Source organism: Polyodon spathula, chromosome 10 (genome assembly GCF_017654505.1).
Source record: "Polyodon spathula isolate WHYD16114869_AA chromosome 10, ASM1765450v1, whole genome shotgun sequence".
Classification (NCBI taxonomy): Eukaryota; Metazoa; Chordata; class Actinopteri; order Acipenseriformes; family Polyodontidae; genus Polyodon; species Polyodon spathula.
This window is the reverse complement of record NC_054543.1, coordinates 9,322,271-9,336,469: the sequence shown is the minus strand read 5'-3', so window position 1 is coordinate 9,336,469 and position 14,199 is coordinate 9,322,271. Positions and strand designations below refer to the sequence as shown.

At 41.5% G+C, this 14,199-nt stretch overlaps 1 protein-coding gene and 1 pseudogene across 1 annotated transcript in view; both read right to left on the bottom strand.

Moving 5' to 3' along the window:
• zgc:171482 (zinc finger protein) overlaps positions 1 to 10,751 on the bottom strand; it is a gene marked incomplete at its 5' end in the record, with an annotated part of 33,420 nt that extends 22,669 nt beyond the window's left edge. The window contains 3 exons of the mRNA XM_041260645.1: positions 246 to 414; positions 9,292 to 9,384; positions 10,656 to 10,751. Of these exons, the coding sequence (XP_041116579.1) occupies positions 246 to 414; positions 9,292 to 9,384; positions 10,656 to 10,751 (358 nt within the window). The remainder of the gene's footprint in view (positions 1 to 245; positions 415 to 9,291; positions 9,385 to 10,655) is intronic.
• A 2,659-nt stretch (positions 10,752 to 13,410) lies between these two features.
• On the bottom strand, positions 13,411 to 13,792 carry LOC121321560 (annotated as a pseudogene).
• Positions 13,793 to 14,199: the final 407 nt, after the last annotated feature.

Genomic DNA, 14,199 nt, shown 5'->3' with positions numbered 1-14,199 from the left:
AAGATCCGTTCTATCATCTCTTAAAGTCACAAGATGCACCTGGGGGAATGTAATAATGCCATATTTATGATTATGGAAGGACTTTGCAATTTGTTACTGCTGAAGCCAGGAGTTAGATGGAGGGTGTCTAATACCAGCTCTGTCCCACTGGAGAACAGATTTTGCTGAAGATTTTTACCATAGAGGTTGTACTGATTGAGGATTAATCACCTCCTTCTGTACCCATGGTGCTGACAGTGCTGTACCTGGACTGCTGACAGTGGTGGGCATGCTTGCAGGCTCCCCCAGGACCAGCCGCACTCTCTTGGCGTGGGTCTTGCCCTGGTAATGGGACTGGGCCACAATAGCTGACGTGAAGAACATGTTGCAGAGCGTGCAGCACTTGTTCCTGTCCACTTCACTCGCATCACTTTCCTGTCAGGAGAGGAAAAGGGATGGCAGGTTATCTAGTCACTGATAGTAAGTGATGGGCTTCTGTATATGACATGTCAGGTATCACTGGTTGCTTACTACAGATCTATAATCAAATCTACTTATAATAACTGCTCAAGAGGCTGTGGCTCAAGATGGGTGGTACATTTATATACAGGCCATTTAACATGGGAAATATACTGTAGAGGCATAAGTGATCCTCATTAAGAAGTCCTCCTTATATAGTTTTGACTGAGGCCTGCAGCTGATCAAGTGAGGTCAAGTGACTTTTTAACAGCTCAGAATCTACATGTGTTATTCTAGACAGGGCTTAGCTAACTGTCCTCTCTCATTTTGTGCTCCTCTACTCCTCACTAGACTGATTCAATATTTATCCTTTCCTATTGTTTGATCGCATGCCAGAAATTACTTTTAATTATAAATTAATCAATGTTTCATTCTCAATTAGGGCTTCTGATTTAAATTTTTAACTGATAAAAAATGATAAAACACCTCAGATACAAAAACATTGAAATCGTTGTATATCCCGTGACCATGTGGAAGAAAGAAAAGGAAAGAAGGTGCAACTGAAGTGTGCAAGTACTGTTGAGTTACTATATATATTGTGACAGAAAAAAACGAATTTGGAAAGTAACCGAAAACAAAAACAATGTACAGTATATAAAAAGCGAAAGCCCCGAAAAACACTGATTTATATAAAACTCGAAAATAGAAACCAGAAACACTCACACTGCCTCTCCCTCCCTCCCGGTGACTTTCTTTCTCACTTGTGGATTACATGCTCAGTCGAGCCGGTCAGGGCCCTTCCTATTCGATCCTTTAAATTAGGCCTGACTGGGAGGGGAGAGTTTGTGAAGAGCAGGCGATGCATGTAATTCTATCTGTGCTCTGTGACCAGAAGTCCTCTCAGTGGCCCAAAGAGGACAGAACATTTTATTTCAGCCAGAAAACCTTGAATTGTAAACATCAGGCTTCTGCATTGAAAATGGTGTACTTCCAGTAAGAGAGAGGTGCTCAAGCAGCAAAGCCTCCAGTCTGAGTCAACTGTCATGTCCAAATTTGTTTGGTTTAGCTTACAGAGAGATTTTGGAAGAAAATAATTGATGAATAGTTCTGTTTCCTATCCCATACAGCTGGTAGAGTGCACTTATAATAATAGTCACTAAAATGCTGGTTCTCCAAGACATGCTTTTTTTTCCCCATTAAAGAATCTAACCTGTGCCTTCCTCAACCACTGTCATGCTAATTTACTGATATAAATGAGCATGTTGCGGCTCAGAGCCACCAATCACTGAAACCAGTAGTGAAAACATGTTGACAATAACTGCCTACTCAGGGTAATGCAGAACAAGGACCATTGGAAATTTAGCAAAAAAAAAAATGATCAAGAACGTCAATGATATGAATATCTAATACTTTTACCCTAGTTACACTATCTAAATAACAATCACCATGTTTTGAAAACATAATTGCAAATGCCAATCGTTTGTATTCAACTTGTGTTGATCATGCAGTACTTAGGTACAGTAGTGTAATAGGTATAAGCTATAGCACTACGGCATGACAGTTATGCATCATTGCTAAGAATACGTTCAAAGTGACTGTTTTGAGTTCAGTCTTTCATTTTTGCACTTTTGCAAAAGCTAAATGGAAAAGACTATTTCATTGTCATCTAATTATTGACCATTATAGGCCATTAAGTGAGCTTAATATGCACTCAAAATTGTTTTCAGTGATTCAGTTCAGCATTGGTGTTCCCTATATTTGATTTTGACACTGATTAGACAATATTTGACACTGTCTAAGTGGCAAAACAGCAATAATATTTTTGTCATTTTCATATTCTTAGAAAACTAGAAAGATAACTAGGATGGATATTCTCTGTAACTATAGTTATAAAAAAACAAGAAAAAGATATTAAGGCACAGGCAGTGGGGTTTAAAATAACTGCAGAGCTTTTTAAAAACTCTCTGTGTTTCAGGAGTGCTGCAGCGCTGCAGGCCATTGCGTTTTCCTGACTCACTCGGTTGATCAACTTAGATGGCACAGGAAAAATAATATATTTTTTTTTTTAAATCGCAAAATATCTCTTACTTACCCTAAATAAAATGTGAAAGAAACTGAAACAGTCAAATCTATTTAGATTTGGATTTGGAAAATCCACGTCTGGCCAAATCCATGAAAATGAGAATATAACTGAAGATATGGAGGATGAGCAGATAACAAGAGTGTTAGTATTTTAGACGCTTGTCTGTGAGAGTAACTGAAGAAATGTGTTCACTTTCCTAGAGTTTTTATATAGTTATCTACATGGCATTGTATGCACATAGAAGATAGTTCCCTGGCATTTACTGTATATAGTTCACTGGCATTTAATGTAAATAGTTCCCTGGCATGTATTGTTTATAGTTTATTGGCATTTATTCTATACAGTTCCCTGGAATTCAATGGAGTTAGTTCTCTGGCAAAAAGATTGTATATAGTTTCCCTCCCACAATTTAAAGATAATGAAAAAAACACCCATTACATGAAAACAAAGCATATAAAAGCAATGTGGGTGCAAAACATACATGTCTCCTCATATTGAAAGCTAGTGGCCAAGCATACCAAGTGATTTGTCCCACCCTGGCCTATCCTATATATTTAAAAACTAAATGCTATGGCCCATGAAATTCTGGACACAGAGTATGATTACCTTTTAAATTAGGCCAAAAATGTGAGTAAAATTAGAATAATAGTCTGTTGTATTGCTTCATCAAGCTTATAAATTGTGTTCTTTAGTTCAAACAGTTTTTTAGCCTTTGCAAATCATTCAGAAATGATGAGAATGTGGATGATACAAACAGTGCTTCTGTTTTTTTCTTCTGTTTATGAGAAGAGAGATAAAGAAAACGTATGTCCTGTAGACAGCACACTGCTAGTATGACTGATAATTAAAATCACTCCTGTCAATATGTCTTGTTGCACTGGCCCTGGTGACAGATAATGTGAGTGGATGTTCTGTCATTAAATAATCTAAATGCCTCCTACACAAGAAGTGAATCAATAGTTTGGTGGCAGAATCTACTTTACCAGAGTCAAAGTGAAAAGTAATCCTGATAAACAAATCATAGACAAACGCTAAGGCACTTAGAAGAACATTGTTATGCTATTTATCTGAAAAAGTATTTAAAAAAAAAAAAAAAACTCAAAGAGAAATGTAAAACTAAATAACTACTGGAGGAATGTGTTCCCTTTCAATTTGAAGATGACCACGAGACATTGAGTATGGGATATGCCTGCCTATTGGCAGGTATTTACTGAGCTCTTTGTATCAGAGCTGCAGATAGGCTCTGCGCTAAGTATCACAGGTGCACATGGCGCCCGGTGCTAGCTCTTGCACACAGTACCTAGTGCCTTGGTGCATATATAGCCTGGTGTGCTGTGCCCTCAGTACTTCAGTACCTCAGTGCACACGGTGCTTAAGTGCTCCCATGACCTATACTCCGTAGTACCACATCTGAGGTAAACGTAGGGCAAACATGCCTCAGGAAGTTGGGCATACCCTGTGTGCGTGGTGCTTGGGTGTCCAGCACACCACTTTGGCTCTCAGGGATGAGACTTTTTGTGACATTTGCGTGGCTTTTCAGCCCCAGGTGCTTCAAAATAGGCTGGCTAGGCCACTGGGGCGGAGGGTCCGTCCCCTGTGGCCGAGCCATCAGCAGTGGCCCTTAGGAGTTCCTTCCCTACTGAGATGGAGGAAGGAGAGGAGCCTGTGCTCTCTATTAAGGTGGAGCCTAGTTCCGAGGTTGCCTCGGAAGCTAGTGTGCCCCCACTTTCGAGCTCCATGTCAGCACTGATGGGAAGGGCTGCAACCTATTTGCAGTTCCCCGGACAACAGTGGCTGTGCTACACCGGTCCGTGTTCCGGACGCAGGCTGTAGCTCCCCGTCCACAGTCTTTCCCAGCTTTCCTGGACTTTATGGAGGAGGTGCGCGCCTCTTAGGATCGTCAGGCCTCGGCGCCAAGTGTGTTGAAGTCTCACAGCTTGCTTCCTTGGAAGGTGTGGATAAGCTGGTCCTGGCAGGGTTTCCCCCAGTGGATTCCACTATTGGAGCCTTGGTCAAGGCTTCGCAGGTGGGGGGGGTTACCTAAGGACCCTGTGTGCCCAAACCTGCAGTGCAGGGTTACAGAGACACACCTCAAACAGGTTTATGCAGTGGCGGCGCAGGTGACCCACCTTGCAAATACGGCTGGTACAGTGAGGGAAGCCCCATTCCCAGAGCTGGTGGATACCAAGTTGCACCTCCTGTCAGGCATGGTGCTCCAGATCTCTGGCCTTCAAGGGAAAACCCTAGGCCGGGCCTGTCAAGCTTAGTAGTAGCTCGCAGACATCTGTGGCTGTCGCAAGCGAGGGTCCTGGACGTGCATAAGGCAGAGTTATTAGATGTGCTGATATCCCCAGGGCATACTTTTGGGCCATAGGTGGTGGAGATCCTGCAGCGCTTCCACCTGGAATGAGAGGCATCTCGGCAAGTGGTCACGCTACTCCCTCCTCCCCACCCCCGTTTTCCGACGCGGGACAGGTTGAGCCGATGGTAATCTCCCCAGGCACACACTATTACCACGATGGTCCACGGCTCTGCTGGGTGACCAGAGTGCTCTGCCCCAACCTCAGCAGCCCCCAGCAGGGCCCATAAAGGTTTCCAGCCTCAGACCCATCTGTTTTCCACACACCAGCTGCAATACTGGCATGCTTGCACCTCGGACACCTAGGTGCTCGCCACCATGTACAACGGTTACACGCTACAGTTCCACTTGGGGCCTCCTCCATTTCGAGGGGTCATGAATACATCCATGACAGACCCTCTTCAGGTTTCGGTAGTCCAGAAGGAAGTGGCTGCCTTGCTGTGCAAGCGAGCCATTCGTCTTGTAGACCCCACCTCCTACTGAGAGAGGTTCTACTCGAGATACTTTCTGGTACCAAAGAAGGACAGCGGCTTTCGCCACATCCTAGACCTGAGACTTCTCAAATAGTTTTTGAAGGAGAGGAGGTTTCAAATGCTGACTCATCGTCACATGTTCCCATTCGTCCCGAGCACAGGAAGTACCTCCACTTCGCCTTTCAGGGAAGCGTTTACGAGTTTTCCGTGCTGTCGTTCGGCCTCTCATTAGCTCCTCATACGTTTTCAAAGTGCACGGACACTATCCTGGCCCTCTTGAGGTTGCAGGAGATCAGAGTAGTGAACTACCTCGATGACACATTAATTTGTTCCCAGTCCCGAGAGGGAGCAGTGGCGATTGTGATAGAGCATATGGTGAGGCTGGGCCTCAGTGCACAATGTACTTGGGGCTCCGGCTGGACTCCAGTACGATGCGCGTACCTGTCGGACAACAGAGTAGCAGCTATTCGAGGTTGCCTCTCCCTGTTTAGACAGATTGGAGGTTTTTGGTGTTTTGCCAAAAACTATTGGGTATGATGGCCTCAGCTGTATCAGCCATAGAGCTGGGATTTCTCTGCGAGCTACAGGTGTGGCTCAATGCGTTTCATTTACAACCGAAACGCGACATCGTCGGCTGACATTGCCGCGCTCGTGTTTGGCAGCCCTGCGTTGGTGGAGGACAACCTCTCACCTACACAAAGGTGTGCCAATGGGAGTAGTGCGGATGGGAGTAGTAGGTCGATCTCTTCGCCTCAGTGGAGATGACGCACTTCCCCCTATGGTACTACCTCCACCATGATGGCAGCAGGGTGTCACTACGTACAAACCCTGCTTTCCTCCTAAGGTGATCACAGTCTTCCATATGTTCTCTTTGGATAGGAGATTGAATTTCTTCTGCCCGGTGTGGGTGTTGAGGTGCTACTTGGATAGGACACCACTAATTTGTCTCAGAGGAATTAAATACAATGTACAACGCTACAAAACAAAGGAGTGAAATATGTGTAAGCAAGAAAAAAAATGCAGACTAATTTATATGTGACCCATTTAAAAAAAAAAAAAAAAATATATATATATATATATATATATATATATATATATATATATATATATATATATATATATATATATATCAAATCGCTTGTCTCCAATAGCGCCGGGTCTGCTGTCAAATATTGTAAATAAACGCTGGAGGTGTTTAATTGAAGTTTTACAGTATATATACGGTTTCTATACACACACACACACACACACACACACACACACACACTACCACAAAACAGCTTCTTGAAGTTTGATCCATTCTTTTTTGTCTGTCCCTGCCCCTCTCTTCAGTTCTTCTGCTCAAAACATATCTGGCGATTTTGTCAAAATCTAAAAATAAAAGTGTTTGCTGCTGAGAAGGTAATGAAAAAACACATTTAAAAAAATATATTTTGGTATAAATATATAACATGTGAACGCTTTCCGGAGGATTCTCACACTGATAAAGTTTCGAGTCTGTTCTTGGCCCTGGGATTCAAACCCTGCAGCTTCATTGACAATTGCCTGCAGCAACATCTGTGTATACACTGATAGAGAGCTGGCAGACAGACCAACACAGTCACACGGTGAGCAAGGACAATATGTATGCATTGTCTGTTACAGAACTGCAACACTGAAAGCCGGCATATACAACTGATGTATCCTCTGTCAATCCAGAATGATCCACTACAGCAGGTTACACTGCAGCATCCCAGGAGAGCTAAAACCTGCCATCAACACCACTAGTAGAAGATTTTAGGAACCAACCACAACCAAACATGCAACTGACACTTCTGACTTCCTTATCTCTCCTTTCCTGCTTTCTCCCCAAACCCCTTTTCACAAAAACAACATGCGATCTTACTGGAGCCGGCTGATTTAATGGCCTAATTACATTGAAAAAATAACATAGTATACTAACTATAGCTGCCAAAAATCCAACTCTGAAGTATGAGAAATGATGTTGAAAATGTATAGTTAGTTAGTAAGCATGGCAAACAACATTAATAGAGAATCATACAGAAAACTCAGTTAATCTGGAAGAAATTAAATGTTAGAAAAAAATAGATGCTATATTTTTCAGAGTGTATTCTTCTTTTCACAAATGGACCAAAGTACTTTTTAGACCTGTTAAAATCAAATAAAAGAGTCTCCAGCCATGCTATAACACTACTGAAAACAAAATGTAAACTACACCTTGTTTTTTGTTTGTCACAGCTCAATCCCATGGGACCATACTCATGGGAGCTCATAGACCTCTTAATAGATAGCATGTCCATATCTCAAGATCTACTGAGTGCAGATCATTCACTCACAAAGACCAGACTCCCCTTGGATAGCTGTGACTTTGCCACCTTGCTCCCAGCAGCCTTATCTGTGCATCCCAGCGTGACCACGACAGAATTATTTATAGCCATCAAAAAAAACACCAAATAATAAGCTTCTAATGAGCAGACAACCAGCACCAACACAACACTCTCCCCAACTCCATCTTATCGCTGTTTTTTTTTTTTTCATGAGGCCATTAATCTCCTTCTCAGAGATTCCTTTTCTATTAGACCCAGTGTAATACTTAGCAACAGCCGAGAGGGCAGGCAGGCAGGCAAGCGAGCTGGGTCACTGCACTGGCCCGGGGTCTTGAAACTTCATGAACAAGATGGGATAGGAAAATTAATAATGAAAAAGGAGACTACTTTATATATTTACTAGATATTGTGTTTACCGAGTCCTCTGACCTTATTAGGTAGGTAGGTTCATATACTGTACCTTTGGGCTGTTGAATTCCATTTGATGTCTTAAATAAATTAACATTCAAATGTTTAAAACTAAGTTGGTCATATTCAAAGTTGGTTATTTTACAATGTTGAATAAATCTGTAAAAATTTTGAAACAAAAAATAAATGACACTTTATTAATACAAAATAACTGAACAAAATAGAATATAAGTTTCTGTCTTCTATTAATTACAAAGGTGACAAGGATTAGACAGACAGATACAATGCAAAACACTCACGGTTTCCTTTTTACTCCTCCCAGTCGTTTCCGTAACCACCCTGACGCCCCCTTTGGTAGAGAGTGCAATCCCATCTCCTCCAATCAATGACTGACACATCACCTACTGACTTCTACTATTGTGGCATTGCCCCCTTTTTGGATGGCTGACTGACCCATGAATGAACTGTCAAACCATCCTTCCCGGGGCACACTGTTCCTGTTATAGTGTGCCCTCATAGGTCGGGAGGGAGATTGCTGACTTGGATTCATTTGCTCTCTATCACAAGGTCACAGACTGCAGAGTTGTGGGGTGTCATTGGGAAGAGGATTGATTTTTGAGCCTCTAGAGAGGTTCCTGGCTGTGTCTGCAGGAGTGAGATAGTGGACTCAATCTGGACATGAAACAAGTTTCTGAATCATCTCCTAACAGAACCAGAGACAGGGCGCATAAACTTGTTCTCCTGGGAATCATGCTGGGGAATCTGCTGGGGTTCTCTGCCAGGCTCTGGAGCTGACCTGTGATTGAATGTGAAGGCTGCCAGCCTGGAAAGAGCGCTGACTGGATTTCAAAGAGAATGAAAGAAACTGAAAAAGATGACACTCCCACACAGAATTCTTAAAAATAAAAGGATGAATGTCTGTAAAACAACTTCTTATTTTCAAGAGTTATTAGTTATCTATATTTCTAATTTGAACCTACTCATCTACATGTCTGCCTCACATACGTGTGAAACAAACTTTCATCTCCTATACAACCGGAACCTAATATCATGATCGAAACTGAAATGACGTTTGAATCTTTTGTTTTTATATCATTATAGACTAGTAGAAATAAGTATGGTGACCATACCCGCCACCTGCTGAACAGAGAGTTATAAGATACAGAGACAGGGACAGAGACTGCGTAAAGGCTACGAGCTTACCGGGTTGTCAGGGCGCAGTCTCTTGGAGGGAGGTCCTCCATCCTCTGGGTGCAGCATGTAGAAGAGCCGAACCTTGTTGGCATGTTTCTTACTCTGAGAGGATCAGAGGAGAGGAAGAGTCAGAGAACTGGGACTGCAGTAGGGGGAACTGCTGGGAAAGTGCAGTGAACTTGTACAAGCCACAGCAGTGTAGACAATAGACCCAACAGCAGTTTAACTGCTCTCATTTCAATTGAAAAGCAATAACATACTAGATCTTACATTTCTGGTCACTATATGAAGACACTGAGACACAGCAATGTCATTTTAGTCAGCTTAAACTTAACTGTTGCAATAGCTTTGACTATAAAAACTGTTGCTACTGTATTTCAAGAAATTTACTGAACAGGAAACTGCAATCGTTTGCACACTCAGTGCTGGTGCTGACACATTATGAATTAACAAGCTCATACAGAACATGAATATCTACCAACACTGAGCATTGTGTTCTGTATTTCTGAAATAACCTTCTTGTGCCTGTAATGACCCTTCAACAATGCAGAGTAGGCAACTTCTAATGACCTCTAAGCCCAGTTAAGATGAGAAGTGTGTATCTGTTGTTACTCCTGGGGAAATGTTACACAGTAAATAAATACAAAATATGAAGGGTGAACGATAATGGCATCTTAAAGACACTTCGGTCAACTGAATAGCTGAATCGGCAGGCAGCCTCTGTTCCATTCTGTAGTGTAATGCAATAAAAGGCTCAAGCGAGGGGGGGTGGGGGGTTGCAGGGTAGGGATGTGGGAATAGAAACAGTCGGAGAGTCCGATCAGAATAAGGATAATAAAAGGGGCAAGTTCAAGGACACATCTATCGGTTATTAAAAGACAGAAGGAGCCTTTGATGGATGACTCAAAGCGTATGCTGTTTTTCTTCCTGTCATTCTTGCTGAATGTGTTTGAGAAAATGACAGCTGTGCTCTAGGAGAGAGCTGAGAGGCGGTTAAGCTGCAAAGTTTATGGAAACACCATAACACCTGTATGGAGTGCTACTGATATGTCCCTTTTGATGGGAGAAGCTGCAGTTTCTCCAGCACCATCTAATACATTATGTGGGCATAAGAGTATTGCTAGAGCGATTATTTTTTCTTTTAAAAATTGATAGATAAAATGATATATAAATATATATACAAAAATGAAAAGTTTTTTTTTGCATGTACACAAAAGGTTTAAATGATAAAAAATATTTATTTCAGTACAGAATGTTGGTGAGTGTAGAATAATGAGAATTTGATTGTATCCTTCTGGGGCTGTTTGCTAACATGTTCTCCCGATAGCTGTGTGTTCAACCTGAATGGGTTTCTCCCGGTCACACAGACTCACCTCGTAGTGTGCGACCCTCTGGGATTCGGAGATCAGCTGTGCATTGCAGATGTTGCAGTAACTGTCTGTAAAGATGCCACCATTTCCGAGGTGCCACCACCGACTGCAGACTTCATCTGTATTCATAAGTATTCATAATGGTGGGGGGGGGGGGGGGGGGTGGGTAAAACACATTTAAATAATGTAGAACCGAAAAGGCTGTAATGAAAAGATTCCAAAAAAACATCACAGGATTTACAATAAAATGCAATTTACATATTTTTTTTTTTTTATGAAAAAGGAAAATCAATCTCATTCATAACTAGTAACTAGCCACTTAGCCACACTTTTCAGCCCTTTGAAGTAGTTTTTTCAATAGTCTCATAACACTGCATTCCTTTAACAAAAAAAAAAAAATTACCAATACAAGAAGGAGCAAAGCAGGGTCTCGCTCATGCTAACGCTACTGTACTCCTCTCTGCCTTTGCACTTGCTTCAGTTGAGGGCTCAATAATGTTTTAGTTTTTGTTGGCTTTTTAAAATATGTGTTTGCATACTTATTTTATGAATTCATAATCTGGGGGAATTTTCAAGAGGATCTGATTGAGAAAATTAAACAATGCATGTTTTTTTATATTGTTGGTAAAAGACAGTTGGTGTTCATTGCAGTGGGCATTATTCTTCACTGTAATCTCAAAAGATCTTTTAAGGTGAGTGGCAAGTTAACTGCAGTGAAAGTTCAGACTGGTGGGAAAGAACCGCAGACTTGCAGTAACAGTGATATTTGTACCCGAAAACAACAAACTACTGGAGAAATTTAGACACACTGGGAAAAGTGTTAGTTTCAAAAGTGTGTAGTAATTCATGAAACATTTCTTTATAGTGCAGCATTGTGTGTGTTGGATGGAGGGTTTCCCTTAAAGCCCCAACTTCTCGTCCAGATGAACCCTCTCCTAATCCCACTCCTCTGTGAATCCCTTCTACTGATTATTTAGTTGTAGAATGTTTTACCATGATAACATCTTACGTACAGCATCATTGCAGGCCACAGATGCAAAGCATTAAAAATACATCTGAACGCGATGAGAAGGGAACATTGGAAATGACAGATTCGGAGCTCTGCTCTGTGGAGACACAGCTTGGGGGAGTCAAACCAAGACTGTGTTATAAAAAAAGCTGAAGGCTGAATTTGAACATTATTCAAATATTAAACAAGCTCTCTAGTCCCGATCCTGCCATGTGAAATGATACATGGTTTGCTGATACTAAAGGCGTCTTGGTTTATCCCTTTGAGTTAGCTGGTATCAGGACCCATGACTACAATCAAGTGCTCTAAACAACAAGCTTCCAACTTCTGTACAGAACTTTTACCATTCAAACTCAAACACACTAACTTCAGCTCTGTGGCCCACAGACTTAACCCTTGGGCTTCCCAAACTGAAGCCCATCGCTCTAACATAGATGCAGACAGTAGTGTTCTAAACACTGATACACTGGTGATTCTTCTTAGTGCTAAATAGCCACTGAGAACAATATCAAATATCAGAAGAAAAGGCAATCAAATTACTTTAAAATACACCATGTTTTGAGACAAATAACAGCTGATTTTAATCAGCTTTTTAGAGGTAATTTCAGAAAATCTGATTAGGGTCCATACATTTCAAACAGTGTATTTCCCCTAGTATTCTTTTTCTTTTCACTTTCCAAAGCAGCACAGTGAATGTGCAGGGATGATGGTGAGCCTGGTGAGTGGGAGAAGACAGCTTCACCCAGGACCCCCAAGCTCTCCCTGAAATTAGGAAAGAGCCACCCTTTTCTGATTTAGTGGAACACATTTTAATATGAAGAAAAATAATTAATCATGAAGTGGACTTATGCAACACCTCATTCTAAAAGGACGTCATCAGCAATAGCAGGTTAAAAAGAACCAAACAGGCACAACACTCAACTGTACTTTGGAGTATGAAAAAGTTCATTGAGAAAGTCATACCACGCATATTAAAGGGATGCATTAACTACAGCAGGATGACATTTAGGACAATTACAGAGTACCTTTCATGTGTGATAGCAGATCTTAGGAATAATAAAAGTCAATAGTATTAAGATATATTATGCCATTAAGTGTTCTACAGTTATGGGTCATATTATAACTGGGAGCTCTCTGTTACACCTTTCTCAGCAACTTTACAACAAGGGAGTAATTGCTTTTTTCTTGAAAAGCAGAGAAAACAATGTCTTGTCCAACATGCTCACTTGATTTGTTTCCTTCAACAGGAAAGGTGGGGGTGCTGGATATAAAAGTTTAAACACTTCATTGCTTTTTTTGTAAAACTCTGCACACAGGGTAAAACCACGATGTAGCTGAAAGACGAGAACATGAATAATACATACATGGAAAACTTCAGAGGGGAGGTCCCTAAAGTCAGTTAAAGTGTTTTTTTTTTTTTTTTTTTTTTTTTCATTCTCAGTCGGGAATGTCTAAAGGCTCTGACAGTGTTTTTGTTCATGGGATATTATTAGTATTAATATTTATTAGTTTTAATATTAGTAGTAGTTTTTTTCTTTTTTATTGAAGGATTCTACAAATACTAACCACAAAAAGAGAAAAGAAACAAACAAACAATAATCAGACTGATAGAAACAGCCACAGGCCCAGGTCGAATAGGCTACTTTACTGTACTAAAACAGAATAGGTATTTACATGTTAATGAAAAAAAACAACTATCAGACAAGGCCTACTTCCAGGGCTCTGCTCATGTGGAATGGGTAGGGAGCGGGGCTTAGGGAAGGTGGGGCTACAAACTTCACTCCATGTACTTTCCCAGGATATCGCCATCTTGGAACAGGAAGTAATCCTTGTCATCGGTGACTTTAGTGCCTCCATACTCAGACACCGGGACCCTGTCCCCCGCCTTCACACTGACAGGCTGCAAATCACCTCTGTCCTGTTTCCTGGTCCCACTGCCAGCACGGTAGCCTGCAGTACTTTGCCCTGGGACTTCTCCGGAAGCATGATACCTCCCTTAGTGATGGTCTCTGCGGCAAAGCGCTCCACCAGTACCCGGTCGAATAAGGGCAGGAACTTCCTGAAGGCCATAGTTCTGTTCTTTGTCAAAGTGCGGGGATCAAACAGGTTCCTTGATCGCGTCAGCAGTAGTATTGAATGAAGAGTGGTTTCTTTATTACACATAGTGACATTGTGAATGATGTTCATTGATTCCTGACGTCTTTCATGTTGGAGTTGAATTAGACCCTTTGATCAGGGAATTGACCAATGCCAGAGAGGTACAATGACAGGACACTCAGAGATAGCATGATGTACAGCTAAAGACCACAGCAGCCTTGAGAGAGATCCCCTAGTCCTGAATAGGTGGGTGCTAGTAAGGAAAACCATGGAATACTGCACAACTTGTACATGATAGAATCACTGAGACAAGGGTCACTTCAGTTCACTAATAAGAATACGATTCTTAAAACCTTTGGTTACTGTTTTACAGCATATTTTTTCCAGTTTTAGTTATTTTGTTATAAAATTATTATCAGTTTTATAAGGAAACGGTACAGC